Source organism: Poecilia formosa, unplaced genomic scaffold (genome assembly GCF_000485575.1).
Source record: "Poecilia formosa unplaced genomic scaffold, Poecilia_formosa-5.1.2 Scaffold67, whole genome shotgun sequence".
Taxonomy (NCBI): domain Eukaryota; kingdom Metazoa; phylum Chordata; class Actinopteri; order Cyprinodontiformes; family Poeciliidae; genus Poecilia; species Poecilia formosa.
In genome coordinates, this window is record NW_006800006.1 from 821769 (window position 1) to 843118 (window position 21350).

The 21350-nt window shown below is 39.2% G+C and overlaps 1 protein-coding gene across 2 annotated transcripts; it reads right to left on the reverse strand.

The window, feature by feature from the left end:
- Positions 1–11930: 11930 nt before the first annotated feature.
- On the reverse strand, positions 11931–13699 carry LOC103139987 (regulator of G-protein signaling 13-like). 2 transcript variants are annotated; one of them, XM_007554884.2, is made up of 5 exons: positions 13538–13699; positions 13373–13432; positions 13223–13284; positions 12960–13126; positions 11931–12850 (listed from the first exon to the last, which is right to left on the reverse strand). In XM_007554884.2, the coding sequence occupies exons 1-5, from the start codon at positions 13675–13677 to the stop codon at positions 12665–12667; spliced, it is 615 nt and encodes a 204-aa protein (XP_007554946.1). In that variant the 5' UTR covers positions 13678–13699; the 3' UTR covers positions 11931–12664. The 2 variants fall into 2 exon arrangements, with proteins under 2 accessions (XP_007554946.1, XP_007554945.1); XM_007554883.1 differs by having other exon boundaries at positions 13373–13435; positions 13538–13698.
- Between the last annotated feature and the right edge of the window lie 7651 nt (positions 13700–21350).

Below are 21350 nucleotides of genomic sequence, written 5' to 3' on the forward strand. Positions count from 1 at the left end.
ATCGAACCCAGGTTAAGAACCACTGCATTAAAGTGTCATTATTTACAAAATAATGTAAAGTTGGCTCTTTTAATGGACTTTCAAGGAAACCTTTACTACAACTTTGCATTAAAAGTGTCATTATTTACCGAATGACACTTCATGACACCAGTCACAGACATTCATAAAGACTCCTTCATGTTCATGACAGATATGTTATGTCAGTCTTATGCACACCCCGTCAAATAAAGAGTTACCTGTATTTTATTTATTTATTTTTTTTGGGATTTTGATATCTGTAGTTTTGATTTGGGGTTGTTGGTGTGTTGCTGCCAGTCTTGGCCAAAAAAGTAGCAGCACTGTGCAGCAAACTGAACCGTCCTCATTCACCAAACCAGGAGATTCAGCAGGCTACTGGTGAAAACAGATACTTTGACACGGAGCCAAAGCGGAAAGCTGAGCAGGCATGACCCTAAACAACCATCTGAGAGACCATTTGGTTTGTCAACCCAACCGTGACTCTAATTCGGTCATGCAAAATAATGAAACAAAAAGATCCCAAACACAGCAGCGAATCTACGTCAGGAAGGGCTGAAAGAAGATAAGGATCGAGCTCCTGCAATGGACCAGTCAAAGTTCAGGCCTCAACCCGACTGGAATCCTGCACAGAAACAAACCAGCCTGCATAGCCGAGCGAAGAGGAGCGGTGCTGGGCGGAGCAGAGAGCCAAAATTCCTTCTGCAATGACGTGAGGACCAGATAAAAGTCACAAAGAAAACAACGACTTGAAAGTTCTATTCAACGTTTCCTTGTTGGCTGGACTTTTCCTTTTCTTTATTTTACGCAAAGTGTTTTCATTTTGGCCTCATCTTTCTTTAATTATTAATAATTCTGTGGAATTTGTTGTGCGTTTTTTGTATTTCCATTTATTTTGGTTCAAAAGTAACTATTTTAACATATGTATTACAATAATGATTGAAAAACATTTCTATAAAAAAAACTATTTCAATTTATAATTTAAAAATGTATTGGATTCCATTATTTTCTCATCTTCTCTCCAACTTTCTGGCACCCCAACTGCCCCAGCACCCAGGCCCAACATTAAAAAACACAGTTTTAATGCACAAATACATGAAAATTATATACATTTGAAAAACAAAAAATAAACATCATCCTGCTCGCTAGTGTATGGAATGTTATTTTTAATTTTGTTTGTTTTATATATTTTAAATACTCGATGCGCCTGGATACGCCTGGATTTCTTCACAGTGGTTAAGATATTTATGTTCTATTCCACAACACAACAATCTGCATTGTGAAATGTCGGCTGAGCCAAACAGAAACTGTGACGGATGAACTCCTGCCTTAATCACCTCTTAATATTTATGTGTGCTTTCTATTTGATGGGCCTAATGGGAGCAGTAGGAAGGAGAAACATCTGCAGTTTCTCCTTCACTTTTGCATTCAGCCCTCATGCAGCTCAGCACAGAGAAGGCCTGTCATTTGAACCCTCTCTCTTCAGCCGTTCAACAGTTTCCAAGTCTGGCCGCAGTTTTTCATTCAGTCGTTTCGCTGCGACTTAAACTCACACAAACGCCTCAACATTTGAGGCTGCAAAACAAACTTGTGCGAGGCACCACATCCAAAATAGCGCGCTCAGTTTCCTCGTTTTGTCTCCATCAGAGTTTGCCTCATGTCTCGTCTTCAGCCCGATGTTCCAGCCAGTGATCTAAACAGGGCTGTTTACTTTGTTTCACGAACCGACAGACACTGTACGTCCAACGTGATGTCGTGACTTCACAACTGAGACGTCTGGTTTGGTTAAAATTAGCAGTCTGCTGTCTATTTTCTGCCTGCTCTCTCCGGCCTGGCGGTTGCGGCCATGAGAGCATTCAACCGTTGTTGACATTCTTCTGTTGAGTGACAAACTCAAAATGTATTTACTTCCTCCTTAACTTAGACTTGAACCTAAGAAAACACAGATAAGAGCCGTACGGAAGAATCTTAAAATAAAAAGATTCTTGTGAATTTTTTTCTGCCCCTGAGAGCTGAACCAGTTAAACCACTTATGTAATATTTGTTTAGTCATTTCTCAACCTAAGTCAACAGAAAAATCAAGAGGTGAGTGACAGCAGGGACTGTTTGCACTGCAAGGTTAGTAAAAAACAAACAAGCAAAAAAAATAAAAATAAAAAATACAGCAAATTCAATTTTTCTTATTCTCTTGCATTTTCTAGAACTTGATCAGCAACACGGACAAACACGAAGCAGATCAAGATCTGCAGCGTCGGCTGAATCAGGAAGTTTTTTCTTGTTTTTTTTTAGCAGTTGCAAAAGACCAACAGTGACAGCAATCAGTGAAGACATCTGATGATTAAACTACCAGCTAACCAGGCTGCAGGTTTTAAGCTGCAGTTTGTTATAATGTGTTTATGTTAAACTGATCTACTACTAAAACTCCACTTTAATTAGTCTTGGATATACCAAAAAGCTAATGCAAATGACATCCTTCACTCTAATGGGCCCCTTGTAACAAGAGAAGAGAACAAATGATGCACATTTTGACGATGTAAGCATTCATTTTCTATTTCAGTTAAATTAAAATCAGCTTGTAGCAAAAATTCATGCATATATATTCTCAAGACATTGCACTAGACAGGGATCCAAATCAAACAAGTAGAATGCAACCATATGTTTCAAATTTAAAACCAGTTGAACCAGACATTACTTTTTTTTCTTCTTTTTTTTTTATCCATGCTGGTTTCTGTCATCACTCATTCATTTCCCTAGTGATGTTGGTAAAGTGTTCAAAACAAACATGTTTTAAACACCTGATTCGCCCGTTTGAAGCCTCTGACCTCAGTTAACCCCGGCAGGAAGGCACGACGTTGACTGACTGCTAATAAATGTAGGGATTTATTTACTTGTGACACATACAGAGAAAAAAGGACAATATTAGGCTACATAAAAACTTATATCTACATCCCGTTTTGTAATCAGTGGCGTTGTACATGCAGAGTGGAGTGGGGCTCCTTTCTGCTCCGGCTGCAGACGGACCTACTGAGTTCTCTGTTCTTCTTCAGTTGTCATATGAATTTTGAGCAACTTTTAAATAGTTGTAACATATATATAAAAAAAAAACTATTAAAAATGCAAATTAGAAAAGAATCAAACAGGCTGCACAAACCGTAATTTCATCAGGTGTTGATGCTACGCATGGCTGTAATGGAACAGGAAGTAGAGGCTGCAAACTAGCATGGAGCTAACATCTCAGAGAACTGGAGAGTTAGACTTAGAAATGTTTTTTTTTCTTACATCAGAACTTTTATGACAAATGCGATTCCATTTCCTTCAACGTATTAACTCAGTCAATGCTGTTCAGTGAGCTGACGGCAGAGAAACAGCTTCCAGGAAAACCATTTATCTGCAGTCATCTGTGGCTGTGCTAACTAGCATTAGCATTCTTGGCAGATTATGTGGTGGTGAACCAGCTGTAGACCCTCCCTCTGACTGATTGGTTGTTTCTGACTAAGTGGTTCACAGATTATCTGTCTTGTACTGTCATGACACGACATGATGATAATTTTAACAGATATGTAAAAAATAAATAAATCTTTTTTTAAAAAGCCACCTATTGCATAATTCAAGTTTTCTTGAATTATGCCTTTTCTATCAACCTTTTCTAATGCGATACTTCAAAAAGCGGATAAAAAAAAAAACGTAGATGGAAACGTGCTTAGTCACGGCAGATCTATGAGAAATCGCTAACGGTGAACTAAGTATGTACAAAATATCTACATAAAACACTAGAATTCTAATTGGGTGAGAGTTCATTTTAAAGTAACTTATTATTATTATTGCTAAGGTCATAAACTGAACTGTGGGTCTATAGATGTATAAGAAGCTTTAACTGTAAGGGTTTTTTAAATATACTTTTTGCTTTTTTTAAATATATTTTTTGCTTTTCATCAAGATAAATTCAACTTGAGGCTCTTGATGACGTCCTTCATGACCAAGACTGACAGACAACAGGACACACACCACACTGACCTTAGACTGGCACAAAGAATTTTAATCACCAGCGTGATCCTTGGTCATGGCTTATTAATACTGCCTTTTTTTAAGATCCAATTATATTTTTACATTATAACCCAGGTTGTTGAAAGGTTTTTATATATCTCAAGGTTTTTGGAAGGTAAGTGGATTTCAGAACTTCTAACTGATCGCAATCTAGAAGTACAAGCAAATTTACACAGAAATATCGAAATTTGCACAGAAACATAAAGATAGAAGCATATTTAGACATTTTATTAGCAAAAAATAAAATAAAATAAAATAAAATAAAATAAAAGTTGATTTGGGGTTTAGTTGCACATTAAGCACACTAATTATCTGTGTCTGATATGGAAATCCAAGAGTGAAAGACAAGCAAAACTAGAAGATATTTATTTTGTATGTACATATCCGCATTAAAGCTTGACAAATAATCTAACAACAGAACATTGATAAAAGTTTGCTGCTTCATGTGTGAACCAACAAAGGCTCAGAATAAGTGAACCAACAAAGGCTCAGAATAACTGAAACCTGCAGCGTCAGCTTTTCTGGCCTGTATGGAAAATTTGCCAGCACATAAAAGCTGCATGGCTCTAAAATAAGACATTTTATAATCCCTGTTGCAGAAATAAATATAGAAGCCATATTTGCATGACAATTAAGGTCACAGTAATATACCTCTGGTTACAGTGGGAGAAAGAAAAGTTTTACAAGTTTTCATTTGCAATTCACATCAGAGCCCGGCGTTTTATGGCAGGGTTTCCATGGTGACATTAATGTGTGCTCTTTCTGCCAGTCAGCTGGACAGAAGTCTGGGTAGTTTGTGTTTTCCATCTGATGTAGGCCGCAGTAGATTCACATATTATTATTATCTTAGTAAAGAAAGGATCAAATGTTGAAATATCATCACCTCTGAAAAATAATCAGTCAAAAGTGGGTTAGACAAAAAAAAATAAATTCTGAAGTTAACAGTTACTTGATTGTGCTATAAAATTGCACTTATTTTGGCTGGAAGACACATGTTGCCCCATTAAAGAACTGATTGGTAAAAACATTTGAAATAATAAGTATCTTTTCCTAGTCCCACCATCTGGTTTGCCATCAAGGATTCATTTAGTTTTAATTATTTCTTATAATTTTTATAATAATTGTGTTGCACTTACAGTGTTTTGTATTTACTGTTTGTATTGATTGTATTTACTGACAAAATTTACATAGTTAAGTCATTTTAACCTTGTTTCTATAACCTTTGTTTGTTTTTAGCCAGTCAAATTACTCATTGTCCAGCCTTTTGACTAATTCTGGGGCATTTATAAATCTGTTAATTGACACCCATTGCCTCTAGCAACTGCTGTGTTGAAGCAGGGCAAAACATGCAGGGCAATGTGTGTTGACGACCAGACCTGGGAAACACTGATCCGGAACATATCGGACACAATCCCTACAGGTCCAGCAAGGAACCCTCCATGATCTAGAACATCCGACAAAACATCGTCATTGTTTAGTCTGACAAAGCAACGTTACCTGACACAGGACAATACAAGCTTTTTCCCAGAATTTGACCCAATTTGACACCTCTCACATTTTCGTTGCGTAACATCAGGCTGCTTTGAGCAACTCCTCGAGGCCTGAGGTTTGGACCGGTGGGTATGTGAACGGAAACAACACTTGTTTTGCAAAACGGTGTTGTGAAAAGCACACCCCGAGCTAACAGCCGCTCAACAGGACCGAGTAACCTAATTTACAACCCAACGGTGTGATGGCCAGCAAGCTCTTTCAAGAGTACAGCCTTATTATATAGATATCAAAGTTTGACAAATACTCCTTTATGAAAATGTGGATAAAAAAACTTTGAAGGAATTCCAAGTAATAAAAAAAAAAAAAACAAGAAATTACATTTAGTTAAGCCAGAGGTCTCATTATTGCGGCTCGCAGGACGATGTCTTGTGATAAGAAAGTATAATATTAGTGCGGCCCACAGGGTGAGCGGACCTCTGAAGGAAGTCCCGCCCGCTGTTCCTCGTCATGGCTGACATTCGATGCTAGGCTAAGCTACACTGACTTCATGCACACTATGCTTGTAACAATAGTGTGGCGGATGATGGAACAGTCCGGTACCAGTTGCCTTTTTTTGCTGTCACCATTCCGGTACTTTCTACCATTAACAAATGGCACGATCAAACCGGGCTGCTCGTCATCCGACGCGCTGTTGAGACAAGGAAAAGCGGTAAAGACGTCACGCGTCGAGACGTTCTCCATACGTTGCTAGCTGGCTAAAGACTAATGTGAAACGTAGAACAAGAGCAACGCCAAGTGGAATAACTAAATTTTGTCACATCCTCATCATGTCTTTGTCAAAGCCAAAGCCTGCAGTTCATGTATTGGAGAAATAATTAAATGTTGATGATATTTGAAGATATTTTTAAAATGTTTTTGTGTCCAAAAACCCCAATGGTTTGGTTAGGAATGCAACTCATTACGTTGCTTTTATCTTACTTTAACTAACTCTGTCTTTTAAAGAACTTGGTGCATACTGTGATATCGCCTTTAGTTTAATCATTCAATCTCATGTCCTTACTGTTTATTCTTTCCGTCTCTCTATGCTACATCTAACTCCTCACGTTTCACCTGCTATCCCTGGAGATGATCTGTGTTTGGTTTCCTCCAAACACGCCAAAGAGTTGAATCTGTGTCTCATCAGACCAAAGCATCTCGTTTCCTCTGGTCCAAGAGTCCTTTATGTCACTGTAGGCAAACTCCAGACGAGCTACCCTGTGACTTTTATTAAGCCTTTCGCTTTTGTCTGGTCAGTCTACCATACAGGCCTGACTGGTAGAACGGTGCAGAGATGTTTGTCCCTCTGGAAGGTTCTCTTCTCTCCACAGAGGAACTCTGGAGCTCTGACAGAGACACCATTGGGTTCTTGGTCTCCTTCCTCCCTCAGTCATCTAAAGAAGAAAGAAAAGCTTAGACTGCCAGCTGTAGGAAAACTCCTGCTGGTTCCAAACTTGGATAAGACCTTGAATACTTTTTGGATGTGCTCTATATTTAATTGTGAACGTCTGTGCCAATTTCAAGTGTCTAGTTCTACCTGACTTTCTTGCAGTATTGCCCTCTATGCACTTCAGCTTCATCCATATTCATACCAACTCTCACCATCTTCTCTATGCCCTGTTGAAGAAAATCATCCCACATAAAATCTTCAATTATGTGAAATGTTGTACTGGTTTATGGTTAAATGACTAAATATACTATGTGACCAAACAACACACACAGCGTGGCAAGACAAAGTGTTGCAAAATGTTGGGAAAGTGCTCAACAGTTATTCAAAACATTGCGTAAAGGTCAGAAGATGCAAACGATGCTTTGTGCACGTGCCTGGCAGCAGAGGCAGATATGCAGAGGCCTGTGGTTGTAACACGACTGAATGTAGAAATTTAAAGTGTTGGAATACCTTTGCAAGGTACTCAAGACTTTGGTCTTTGCAATTCTGCTCCCCATGCAGAAGACATCGTGTTTATGTTGAAGCATGAACTCTGACTGCTTCACAGATTTTGGAATTGTTTTTAAAAGCTGCTGCAGGATGGTCATTAGACAAAAAACTAATTAAAGCAGATCACGCTAACATTTCATGTTCTGATAGACGGACGTCTGCCTGTGCAGTCTGGACTGATTTTAGCTGGAACAGAAAGTGAAAATAAGAAAAAGAGGCACTTCTGTTTTTTGTGTTTGGTGTTTGTGTTGGTGGGGCATGAGACAGCCAGAAAAAACTGGCTAAAATAAAGCAACTGCATTTAAAAAAATGTCCAAAAACCCCAATGGTTTGGTTAGGAATGCAACTCATTACGTTGCTTTTATCTTACTTTAACTAACTCTGTCTTTTAAAGAACTTGGTGCATACTGTGATATCACCTTTAGTTTAATCATTCCATCTCACGTCCTTACTGTTTATTCTTTCCGTCTCTCTATGCTACATCTAACTCCTCACGTTTCACCTGCTATCCCTGAAAATACACATTTCTAATCGACTGATGGAGGCTGATCTTTATCTGGCACCAAGTTTCCACCTGGCAACTCTCACCTGACTGTGAAACACACCTAGAACAAAGGCCGCTTTGTCTAACTGGTCCAACAGCATCCCAGCCACATCGTACTTACAGGTAATTTGATCCCGGTAAATACTTTGTCTAGATGCAAGTGACGACCAAAAATACTTCAAATTTCTGCAACACTTTCCATCTCGTGTGCTGGACGTTTTTTATTTTTACCTCGAGGATGATTTTAACGTCTCTGAAACCTCGCTTGGCAAGAGCTGAGGAGCTTTCAATGCTACGATTGTTTTTGCTCATTTCAGTATAAAAGCATAAAAGTGTTTCTGGAATGGATACATATTTTTGGAAAACTCGCGTATGTGACTCTGTCGTCGTCTGCGCTCGTTCAAAAGTACATGAACAAGATCAAAAGAGGATGTGGTGAAACAGTCAGGCCTGAAACATTTCCTCCTAAAGTTTTTTGTAACCTTTTACAGACTGATACCTGCTGCGTTCTCACAGATAAACTTCCTTTTTGGTGTCCCCCCCTCCCCATCTCATACAGATGCAGTTTCAGTTTTAATCCTTTCTGCTGTACGAAGACAAAAATTTGTGAAGATGAGGCTTGTTTCCTGTTCTGATAAACAGCAGACTGAATGGTAAACCAACCGGGCAGGTCTGTAGCGTAGTGAGAAATAAAGCCCATTCAGAAACATGAAAAGCCCCCCCCAAAAAAAACAAAGCAAAAAAGAAGCATTACAGCAAAGCTGACGTGATAACAGATCCTGTGTAGGCAGAAGCATTAAGAAAGACAAAACTATTTATTCAGCAAATATGGAGCACTTTGACAGAGTGCAACACAAAAGTTGTGATTTTTAAGCTGTGACCATTCTAAAAAACAGAAATTTATCAACACTATCTATATGTTTAAAGATGGAGAAGCTCCACTCCACACCTTGTCCTGTCTGTTTTTCTACTTTTGAGGAAAACATGACCCTGAACCAGAGGTCTTCAACCTGGGGGTTGAAGACATCATCAGAAATTTCTGATGATGTTTTTTGTAAAGGTTTTCAAAATTCAAAAGTTGTGTCTTTAAATACACATTGGCATTAATATAAAATAAAACGAACTGATAGAAGGAGGCATAAAACGCCGTATTTTGGTTACTGAGCAACTATGAGTTATGGGTTTTTGCTCCGCCATTCCATCAGTTTCCCAGGGTGGAAAAATGTTGAAGGTTATGTCCTAAACCTCTTAAAGGGCCAGTTGTGCCAGAATATCTTAATAAAACTAATTAAACTGCTCCATGTTATTGTTTCAGTGTTTTTTGCAATCAAAATAGTAGATTTTGTGGTGCCAGTTTAGAAATGTTTGTAAGGAATTTTTTAGGATATTTGCGCTAATGTATGATGTTAAATGTGACTTTTTATTCGGTTTATCAATTACGGATTATAACTTGACATCCAGTGAGGCTGAAGCATTTGAGCTCAATGTTTTTGACTAATTTTGAGAAAATGTGCAGAAAATGTGAAGATTTGTTGATGTTGTGTGAATTTTGCAGATTTGTGAAAAACTGGAAGGACTTACTGATGTAATTTGGAGTCTAAAGGGCCACATAAGAAGCTACAGCGGGCCAGATTTGGCTCCCAGGCCTTGAGTTTGACACACGTGCCCTGAGCCATTAGCTGTGTTTCCACTAGAAATGTTCACAAAACATTGTCAGGATTCCACTAATGTCCAAAAAACATCATCCTGCCACTTCCTGTTGTATTCTTTTCGCCAGTAGCAACGTGACTTGTGTGATGCGAAAAAGTGTTTGTGCTGCAGTTTTATGAAATATAGAAATTTTGATACACCTTAAAACAACCTCATCCTAGTGCAAAAATGCTTCATCAAAAATCGTGAGTTTTTTTTAAAAAAATGGCATTTCCACTCTGCAAATTTATGTTTGTAATTAGCAATTTTATGCTCAATGGAAATGCAGCTAATGAGAACCAAACTCTTTTTCTTTGTGGTTAATTAGGTTTTTTGTTTTATGAATTATTGAGATAGTCATTCATTTTTTTGAAAACTTTTGAATTTACCCAGTTTTGGTTGATTCCCCCTCAGCACAGGTAACTTTTATATGACAGAGTTTGACCCCCAATGAAACCAAATTACTCTCCTACTGGTAGAAAAGATTCAATTATTTAACCATATTTCCTTATAATAAACTGTTGAGATCATAAAAAGTATTTTAAATCATTAGTTGCCAAATCAGGTATGAAATGTTCCCCAGGTGGGTATAAAATGGTGGTTCGATAAAATGCAATTTGTGTCAAACAGCTCTATGTCAACCCCACAAGGTCAGGTCAACCAGGAGTAAAAAAATAGAAAATGATAAAAGTCACCTAGCACAGCCACAAACATTTCTTTTTTTTTTTCAGATACACATCACCCTTTAACTTCACGAGGGACAGAATCCAGATTCCACCAGCAGATCAGAAGCAGTGTGAGACGTGATGCTACAAAATTAAACTCCAAATAATGTGTCGTCTAAGAAACGAGCCACCTGTAATCTTGGGGGTGATGAAGTGAGAGCAAGATTGCTCAAAAGAGAAGCCAACTTTTCCTTTCAAGGAAGGCAGCGTGACACTCTTCCCGCAGAGCGACGCGCTAAAGCAATTAGCTCAACCTCAACTGCATGGAGAGCATGACTTCATACCAATAGGAATGTGGAGTAATTAGTTGTTGAGAAAGCCGTGTGAGTTCACGCTGTTGGATAGTGTTCAGTCGGGTCAGAATATTTCAGTTTTTTAATTCATATAATCTGAATAATACAGTCGTATTTAACTTGTTATGTAGCTTAAAGTTTCCTTTAAGAAAACTCAAAATAACGCTCAGGTTTGCTCTGGAAAACGTAAGTTATAATAATAATAATAATAATAATAATAATAATAATAATAATGGAGAAAGTTGGGTTGCAGTCTAAGAGAGAAATTCAAATGATTCATTTTTAGGAAAGAGCAAAAGAAAAAAAAGTATAAAACTACACATTGGTTCCCCATGTTTAATAAGAATAAGTAGACTGTAATTTATAAACTAGTATGAGTTTCTCTGGATTCTTGTTCTGATAAAATTAGATGGTACTTTCTAAGTTTGTTCCAGATTTGTAAACTAACAGCAGTTTTGCTCCGATGTTAGAAGTTTAATGCTAAATGTTGATCTAAGGTAATGAGTAGTTTCTCTAGAAGCTGGTAGGAGTCTCTCTGGATTCTAAGTTTGTTCTAATTTCTGCTCTGGGTTGAGTGAAGTATCTTTAAGTGTGTATCTGCACAGTTTTGTTTATGTGCGGCAGTAAATTGAATCTGTTTATGTCCGTAACGGGTCATATCAGCTTCATGCTAGCCTGGCGGCGCCGCTGCAGTATTTGTTTAAACCCCAACACACAGAGCGGTGTGTGATGCTCGCGGGGCTGATAGGACTGGCATCTTCTTACTTTAGAAAAGGCAACAACAAAGCAGCAGTGTTGAGACGTAAAGAACTCAAATGTGAAAACTGGGTCAATACAAACTGAATTTATCATTGAAATCAGTGTGTTTTTTTTTGTTTTTTTGTACTAGCTTGTTTCGTTGTTCCGGATGTATCAGTCACGTCAGTGCTGTACATTCTGCTACTTTGAACATTTCTAAACTGCTGGGTAGTAAAAACTCTGGGGATGAGTAAGTAGATGAATGAATGAATGAGGAGAAAGAACTGAATGAATTAATGACTGGGTTGCTTCCTGTGTTGTGTTGAGGCGATGCGATTCTTACGCCTGACCTCGTTTTGCGGCCGCCTGTCTGACGAATACAGATTTGAATCAGAGTGTACTTCAGAACACCTGCCTTTGAGTCCAAGTATGTTTTGTTTTATTTATTAAACACCACAAATAGGTTTGAATATTTACATTTAAACCCCCACAACCACCAAGTACATATAGAACAAATAGCTTATATCAGTTCATTACAGTTGTTACATATCAGCTCAGTGAGTCTGATGTCAGAATGGAAACATTTTGAATGCATAAAATTGTGCATAAAGATAAAAACAAAAAACAAAAAAACCCACACCTCTGATAGCATCTACTTAGCTATTGCTTTAGTGCGATAACAAAAAACATGAATGGAAGTGCAAATTGTAGATGACTACCCCAGTGTGCACTTTCATTTTGGGCGGAAGGGGGACTGTCTAGTTTCAGCTGTCACTCGCAGAAAGTCCCCAGCATTTTCATTGCACAGTCATCATCTCTTCGGGAAGTCTCTTGCTTTCCAGCTCCATCCGGATCAGCTGCGGTTTCAGTCGCATTGTGAGCAGAGACCCATATTAGCTTAGAAGACAGTTCAGATCTGCATACGTAACTGTTTTTACAAGCAAAAATGCCCCAAGCAGAGTGATACGTTGTAAAGAGAATCCCTAAGTTGCTCTCAGACTATAGAAGAAAGTCCAGGCGTTTCGGCAAACGTGTTAGATCGAGTCTGACGGGTCGACGAACCCCCAGATCTCGATAGCTCTTCTTCTCAGTCCGTCCAAGCGTTTCACACGGCTTTACAGTACAGTGAAGCCTCTGGTTTGTGTTTTCTTTACATCCTCATTGGCGCTGATGTAGAGTCCAGCAAAGTCCTGTAAATGTCCGACTTTAGGAAGCGTGGGTATGAGTCCTTCTCCATTAACCCGAAGACAATCTTCTGGGCCTCTTCGAAACACACTGCGGACGCAACCTTCATGTTGGTCCTGATTACCTCCCTGGTCTTGTGATCGATGTTGATCTGGAATTTAAAGAAACATAACATAAGTTGCTGAAGCACTGCTGGCTTTTAAGAAAAGTACTAAAAAGAAAACTTCTTTCAGTTAAAAGAAAAAAAACTCTGTGCGTACCTCTCTGGGAGCTTCAGCTTGGATGTAGAGTTTGAAGATCTTTTTGGCCCTTGAGGACATTCTGAAGGAAGACTTGATCTTCTTGTAGTCCTCACACACCACCCAGAACTCCAGGTTTTCATCACTGAACTCCGACTTCAGGAAGGCCTGGAATATTTTCATCCCATCTGCACAGGTTGGGAAAGCAAGCAGCAATTAGTCAACGTTCAAGAGGGACACTAGGTAGAGGATTTGCGTATCAGATGACTTATTGGCTAACTTACATTTGGAGGACAGAAGTCTCTCCAGTGACTGTGACCACTGGGACATCTCTTCAAAACAGAGCCTGCAAAAGGAGAGCGTGTTGTTACTAACAAGTGAAAGGAGCAATAATGGAGATGTTGAATTTCACAGTGAAAGATTTCTCAACTTACTCCTCTGTGTTGGATGGTTGAGATAATTTACACTGAAGCCGAGACTTTAGGTTTCCTCCACTGCTAAACGACGAGAAACACAAGACAGAAAGTTACTTCACTGAAAAACCAAATGTGATCAGCAGAAATGTAAAGAGAAAGCCTCATTTGAAATAAAATAGTTACCTGTATCCAATAGCTTTCTTGTCGATGTCCATGTTTAGGTGTTGCGGCGGTGTCAATGTGGCTAGACTTGGCATGGCAACAGCGCTTTGTACATGTGCGGTTTCTTTAGGTAAGCTGCTCTCAGAGTTCTCCAACTGCATCTGTTTCGCCGAGCCCGCGCAGCAACTCTATATATGTACAGAAGTCAACGTCAGAGCTGCAACTCTGAACAAACCACACGCAAAGAGGAAGTTGTGGATGACGCAAACATCCGCGCAAAACGTGCGGCATACAGCTTCAGCTGTCTGACTGAACTGTACTCCAACCTGCATTGTTTAGCTTAAGGTCTGGAGATGCAAATTCACAGGTGGAACATTCAGCAGCATAGGCAAATGCTTCAGTATCTCTGCTGCTTTGCCTTCGGAGGCAGTGTCGCTATTACAGGATTTAGACAAGATACTGAAGTCTTTCCTGCACCTAAATCTACTGTCAAATTTAAATGAGAAATATCTAAACCCCTTCATACTTGACCACTAATGTTTCTCTCAGGGTTTTATTTTTATTCTGAAGTGGAAATAACTCATCTTTTATTTGCAAATGATAGCGCATCAACAAGAAATGACTTTAAGCCTCACTTTTCCCAAAACTATTCAGTCATTTTGCAAGTCCTATTTTGAATTTTTGCTTCTGGTTGCCAGCTGTTTGCAACCCTGCTGACTATTTGGTTGTGTTTCTCTCATAGCTTTTTCTTTTCTGAAGTGAAATCAACATGTGAGTGAAACTACAAGAAATGACTTTAAACCTCACTTAGCCCAAAAAGTCATTTTGCAAGTCACGTTTGAACTTTGGCTTCTGGTTGCTAACTGTTAGCTAACCTGCAGCAGAAGATTATAATTTTTTGTTTGTTTGTTTGCTTTAGTCAAGGTGTTGGATATTTTTGTAAAAATGCAATGCCAGCTTTATGAGTATGTAATTTCTCAGCAGTCCTAGTCAAACTTGGTGGCACATTTTCTAGAAAGTCTGCCTTTCTAGGTCAAATACTTAAAGAAAAAAAAACAAACTTCCTGTAACCCAAAGTCTGTGAGTCTGCAGCTGTACACAGCCTGCCTGTGTCTGAGTCCTCAAGTACCAAAGGAAAGCCGTATGGGGCCCAACAAGTTGTGTTCTACTTAAAAGCATAAGCTTCTGCTTGTCAGTTCATTTTCTGCTCACTAGCACTGGGCACTCCTGTGATTTGGAGAAGGCCCTAAATGGTTATGTATGAATCGGCTGTAATGCAGGGTTACTGACCACCAGTAGGCAAAACTTTGTCAAATTTGAAGAAGTTGCTGTGTGAACAGAAGCAGAAAATAGCTTTAAGTTTAAAATAGTTTTCTCATCAGCCATCAGACTCCTGAACAAAAGCTGCACCAACTACAGTTTCATTTAATAAACTATTTACACTCAAATATCTACACATCACATAAATTTATTTTATTATTTATTTATTCATTTATTTATTGTTTTGTGTAGTAAATTTCTTAATCTGGGAACCTGTCATGAGGTGGGGTGGATGGTGGTGAGGAGATGACGCAGGTCCCAGGTTATGGTGATGATGACGAGTTTAACGAAGGCTCAGTCCAACAGGCAGCACAGCAGAGAGACAGGCACACAGCCAAATACCGGTAGCAACTGATACAAGACTGAACTAGGAGCTAAGCTAAGCTAAGCTAAGCTAAGCTAAGCTAAGCTAAGCTAAGCTAAGCTAAGCTAAGCTGGACTTCACAGTTCAACCAGAGAGCTCAGACGACTACTGACATAAAACATTTGTAAGACAAGGACCCGAGGAACACAGACAACAGGTGGGTTTAAATACACACGGGGTAATTAAGGGAATGAGACACACCTGGGAAACAATCAACGGGGAAGACGCAGTGACAGACTCACAGGGAACAGGACTACACAGAAAAACTCAAAAATAAACACACAGAAACACGGATCATGACAGAACCGAGTCCAAATTTATTACCACAAACAATCAAAATGGTATCGCATTAAAAAAAATCCTTGAATCTTTGACAAGGAAGAATTGCTGGTGGCTGTTTACGTTGTACAGCGTATTTGTGTATGTTAGGGATTATAACTGAGTAGCTGCAATGCACAAATACATGAGATTCCCTCTAAAACCACTCATAGAGGGTCTATTTCAATAGTATCAAATATGTCTTATTATGCAGGACTAAGCTACTGGGGTTACAGCCAATAAGCTCCAAAGAAAATGAATGTCGCCCCTGAATTAGCTGCTTTGCTAATAGCATTACACCACATATTTGAGCTTCCCAAAATGCAATTTTAAACAAATATATTTTCTATATGAGCTACAGAAAATCTGCCAACAGGGACATTTTTGGCAAATTATTTGAAGGTGTTTTGCTAAGTTGATGTGAACTTAAGCTTCACAAAAATATCACAAAAACAACAATCTGATCTGCTAATTTACCATGCTAACTACTATTAGCAATGCAATCTAAAAACAATACATCTCTCTGCATTTTGAGCGGGTGTTGTTCAATATCTCAGTACAATATGATAATGGAAATGATGAATGATTTTTCAGAAGGTACTTATTTGTAACTCCAACTTATTTGTAACTCGTTTTCATCTTTGATGATTTGATGGCTGACCCGTCAACACAGAAAGCTGGTGCTGGATCTTTAAAGGTTTCGTAGCTTAGCAACTATTTCTGGGACAGAATCTTTGTGACCTTCTCCAGCTGAAGAGGCAAAAACATTAATGTTGTCTGAAAGGTACTTTGCATATGAGGACAAACAGGACAAGCTGAATGATGTCAGCTGGCAATTTGCAAGCAGTGACGGCAACAAATATGAGTAGAACTATGAGAACATACTGAAACTACAAAAAGGCAATGAATGCTCTCATTCTACAAAAATGAAGTATAAGAAAAATCCAAAAATCCAAAAGTAAAAAATGTCTGTTAAAATATTAGCAACTTGGTGCTTGACAAGTTGAATTGACATGGTATGAAATGTCCAATAGCAGACGGTGTATTTCGATATATATATATATATATATATATAAAAAAAAAAATTCCCCTCTCACCCTCCGCGGGTGGTCTCTTTCATCCTCTGAGCTCGGGTCCTCTACCAGAGGCCTGGGAGCTTGAGGGTTCTGCGCAGTATCTTGGCTGTGCCTAGAACTGCACATTTCTGGACTGAGATGTCTGATGTTGTTCCTGGGATCTGTTTGAGCCACTGCTCCAGTTTGGGGGTGACTGCCCCGAGGGCCCCGATGACCACAGGCACCACTGTGGTCTTCACCTTCCAGGCCTTCTCCAGTTCCTCTCTGAGGCCCTGGTATTTCTCCAGTTTCTCATGCTCCTTTTTCCTGATGTTGTGGTCACTTGGTATTGCTACATCCACCACAACGGCTTTCCTCTGTTCTTTATCCACCACCACAATGTCCGGTTGGTTCGACATTACCATCTTGTCTGTCTGGATCTGGAAGTCCCACAGGATCTTAGCTCGGTCATTCTCCACCACCTTTGGGGGTGTTCCCCACTTTGACCTCGGGGCTTCCAGTCCATATTCTACACAGATGTTCCTGTACACTATGCCCGCCACTTGGTTATGTCGTTCCATGTACGCTTTCCCTGCCAGCATCTTGCACCCTGCTGTTATGTGCTGGACTGTCTCAGAGGCCTCCTTGCACAACCTACACCTTGGGTCTTGTCTGGTGTGGTAGATCTGAGCCTCTATTGCTCTGGTGTTTAGGGCCTGTTCCTGGGCGGCCAGGATGAGGGCCTCCGTGCTGTCCTTGAGTCCAGCTTTCTCCAGCCATTGGTAGGATTTCCTGATATCAGCCACTTCAGTTATTTGTCGGTGGTACATCCCATGTAGGGGCTTGTCTTCCCATGATGGTTCCTCCAGCACCTCGTCCTCTGTTCCCCATTGCCTGAGACATTCGCTGAGCACATCGTCCGTTGAGGCTTTGTCCTTGATGTATTTATGGATCTTGGATGTTTCATCCTGGACAGTGGCTCTCACACTCACTAGTCCTCTGCCTCCTTCCTTACGGCTCGTGTCCAGTCTCAGGGTGCTGGATTTGGGGTGGAACCCTCCATGCATGGTTAGTAGCTTCCGAGTCTTAACATCCGTGGCCTTCATCTCTTCCATTGGCCAGCTAGGGAGGGTGAGAGGGGAATTTTTTTTTTTTTTATATATATATGATAACGTCTAGGTTTGAAAAGGAAAAGGGTAAAATATTTGTGAAGATGGTAAAAATGAAAACATTTGAGAACATTTTGTTGAACTATAGATAGTTTAACTGATTTGCTAATTGACCATGCTAACTTCAGTTAGCAACACAAGCTTTAGCAATATATTTCTCAGCATTTTTTTTTGTTGTTGTTAAAATGATATTTCCAGATAATATGTCAATGAAAATGGGTAAATGTGTTTTCTGAAGGTACTCATTTAAAACTCCGACCTACATAAACGGAGTTGCTTTCATCCTCACTTGCTAAGTTGGTGGAAAATTTGTCTCGAAAGCGATTTCTTGTCAAAAAAACGTTTCAAAGACTGGATCACTTTTATGTTTATTTTTAAAAAAGCAACAAGTTAACTTTGACAACTCATTTAATTCAGGAAATAATCACTCGTTGCAGAATTATAAACATTGTACCAAAAATAAATTCAACTGGAGACATTTCTGGTTTGACTAATTCGGAAATATTGATTGCAATTCCATACAACATGTGGAGGAGATTTTTATGTTCAGTTTTATATAAATCATTTTATTCTTTCATATTGCGAGTTATTTGTTGAACCGAAAAGGGAATCTGGAATAAATGGATACTGATACTGACACCTTTTGAGTCATGAGCCACTCTGAATGAAATGTTGTGTTTCGTGTTACCGTGTGAGACCGGTGTGTAGTACGGACTCACGTGAACTGGCCAACTCGGATGTCATCCATTATTTGCATGTTACTTAGCTTTAGTCTGATCTCACTTCCACTCAGTGGGGTATCAAAGGAGGAGCGTCGAAACAAACAAACAACAACAACAAAAAAAAAACAAAGAACAGCACGAAACTGCTCTTCGGTTCCCATCGTTCATGTGAAAGAACCAAACGGTAGATCTGGTTTTCTACAAGCTTGTTTCTACGTTGTCTTGTATGAGTGATGCTTATTAGGGCAGTTCTGAGAAAAAAAAAAGGTCAAACTTAGAACGCTTACATCATAGGATGAGTACAAAAGAGTCCAATTGACTATTATATCAGCTAATTGCATTGTATTTTGTTGTAAAAAGTTTGTTCTCAGTGTTTTCTGTGAGGTATTCTCACTAATTTCACCGCTGCGACAAACATTTTAGCGCAGCAGGTGGTACATTGTCTCCAGTGTCAGGTTACAAAGACTTGAAACAACATTTTGTAGTGTTTATCAAGTTTGTCGTCAATTACTAAAACTGTGCAAGAAACAACTCTAAAACACAGGGGAGGTCACTCACAAGGAAACATTTAAGGACATAAGGACAGATTGTTACTGAATTCATCCAAATAGAGTAATAAGTTAATCTTAATAAACTGTTTTTCCTACATTGTACCAATGCCCAAACACTTGCCACATGATTATTATAAAGAAATCTTCATGCTGTCATTCATGTTGATGCTACTTTAAAAAAAAAAGTTCACTTGGTTCTATTTTTTTCAAAGTAACTTATAGTAACATTCGTTTAATTGACGAAACCATTGGCGTAAATGTTCTGTGATCTATTTGTGCTGAAACATAAATAGACCGTGCGGTTGTGCTGTCTGCAGCAAAATGGGTGGTTAATTTCGTAGACATCAAAGTGTTACATTAGTTAAGCTGTGAGAAGTCTTTGGCCTTTGCATCTACGACCTATTTTCTTACTTTGCTAGCATGAGCGTTTCTGTTGGGGCAGTGGTTCGGGTGGTTGGTGGGCGGTATGAGGGGTTGGGGATATTCAGGTTCTGCATGATTTGCTATTGAGTTTTTAGATTTTAGTCCTAATATATATGAAGGTAAGTGTATTATTTACTTCCACAGGTCCCCGGCTTGTCCTCCCCATGACTTCAAGCTTTGTAAATGTGAATGTTTAACCCACATCTGTTGGGGTTTTGTCACTTCAAGTCTTGAAGGTTTTGCCGGAACTCTTGGGTTGCGTTCTACCCCCATTCATGACTGCGTCCCACCCTGTGTGGGCCTATTCTTTCTGTGACTGCTTTTTGTTTCCATTCTAATTCTTCTTTGGAGGCTTAAATCTGTGCCAGCGGAGGCAGACAGGAAACATGGGGGTGAACCAGCAGGGGGGAGACATCTAACAAAGGTCAATCATCGGAACTAAACCGGGGCAGTGTGGTTATGTGGTCTGACTCTTAGACCACCAACACATGTCAGTGTTTCCATATTTAACAAGGCTGAAGACTGTTGTTGCTAAAGCTGAGCTGCTCTCTGGTGGGGTTTGCACAAGGTGAGGTAACCTTGAGCTTCAAGCTCAATACAGTGGCTTTAAATTTATTTGAACAGTGTTAAAACTGTTTATTTTTGCTGGGGTTCTAAGTGATATGCCAACACAAAGTGACATAGATACAGTGGTTGGTTAATTTTGTTTTAACAAGTACAAATGTGGAAGTTTGTAACTAAGCAACCCCCTCTACCCTGATACCCCCAAATAAAACCCAGTACAAGCAAATGCAAATTAAAATCACATGTGAATAAGTCTGTTCACGCGATAAATCATTAAAAAAAACATGCCGCTTCAATGATCCTTCTACCACTTCCAGTCTTCTTCAACTTGTTCGCCAGTAGTAACATCTGGATGTTGATCACATTTCGATGTAGCTGAAAAAACCACCTCATCCCGGTGTAAATAGCTTTTATCGAATGTGGGTTTTTCCAAAAATTGACAACACTTCCATTGAGCAAATTTATTGTCATAATTCCAATTTATGATCAATGGAAACGCAGCTAGTGGTAGACGCATACCTCGAATTGCACTGAAAGATGGTTCTGCGATGTACCACCACAGACAATCTAAATACATATTTAGAAAACACTTACGAGATTCTTACTTGTACGTAAACTGAGCACTATTTTTTCAGTTTCACTGTAACAGCTATGCAGCACTTTATGTGAAATGAAATCCAAATGAAATATACGGGTGTGAAATTAGGGGAAAAGTTCATGAGGAATAAAAGAAGCAGCGACCTGACCAAATTACTCAACTCAGTTGTGTAAAACACGGTTCAGTTCTTCAATTTGTTGAGCTGTGTCATGGCGGCTGCTTCTTACATTACAACGTCTCAGCTGTGGTGAGGTGGAGATTGGATCTACTTCTCACTTCCTGCTGCTTCCTCTGCTGTACATGAGCTCCTCTCTCTGCTGGTCGTTTCTCTGGATTTCCAACATGTTTCTAAAATTCCAGAGGAACAGTCAGCCGGTGTGTTTTCCTTTGCTGCACAACACCTGTCAGCTGAAGTTCCTTTGTTATTCTGTAGCTCAGTTCCAGTGCTGCAGGCAAAATGACAATGAGATGAACTTTCCAATTTCCATCTTACACTGAATTTTTTCATAGAAGTTCTGTTTTTGTTTTTTTTTTGTTTTTTCTTCTTCAGTAACATTTGGCTTTACGCTTCTGTTAGAATTTAGTTATAGGAATTCCCCCTCACATACGTTTTTTTATGTCCAAAGAAGAAGAACTACCCGACACTTTATTGTGTCTTCATGTGTGATGTTACATTTCAATCTGGAAAGACTCAGACGAAGAAAAAGGAACAATTAAAAGGTTTAATGACAGCAATGCATAACACTTCTT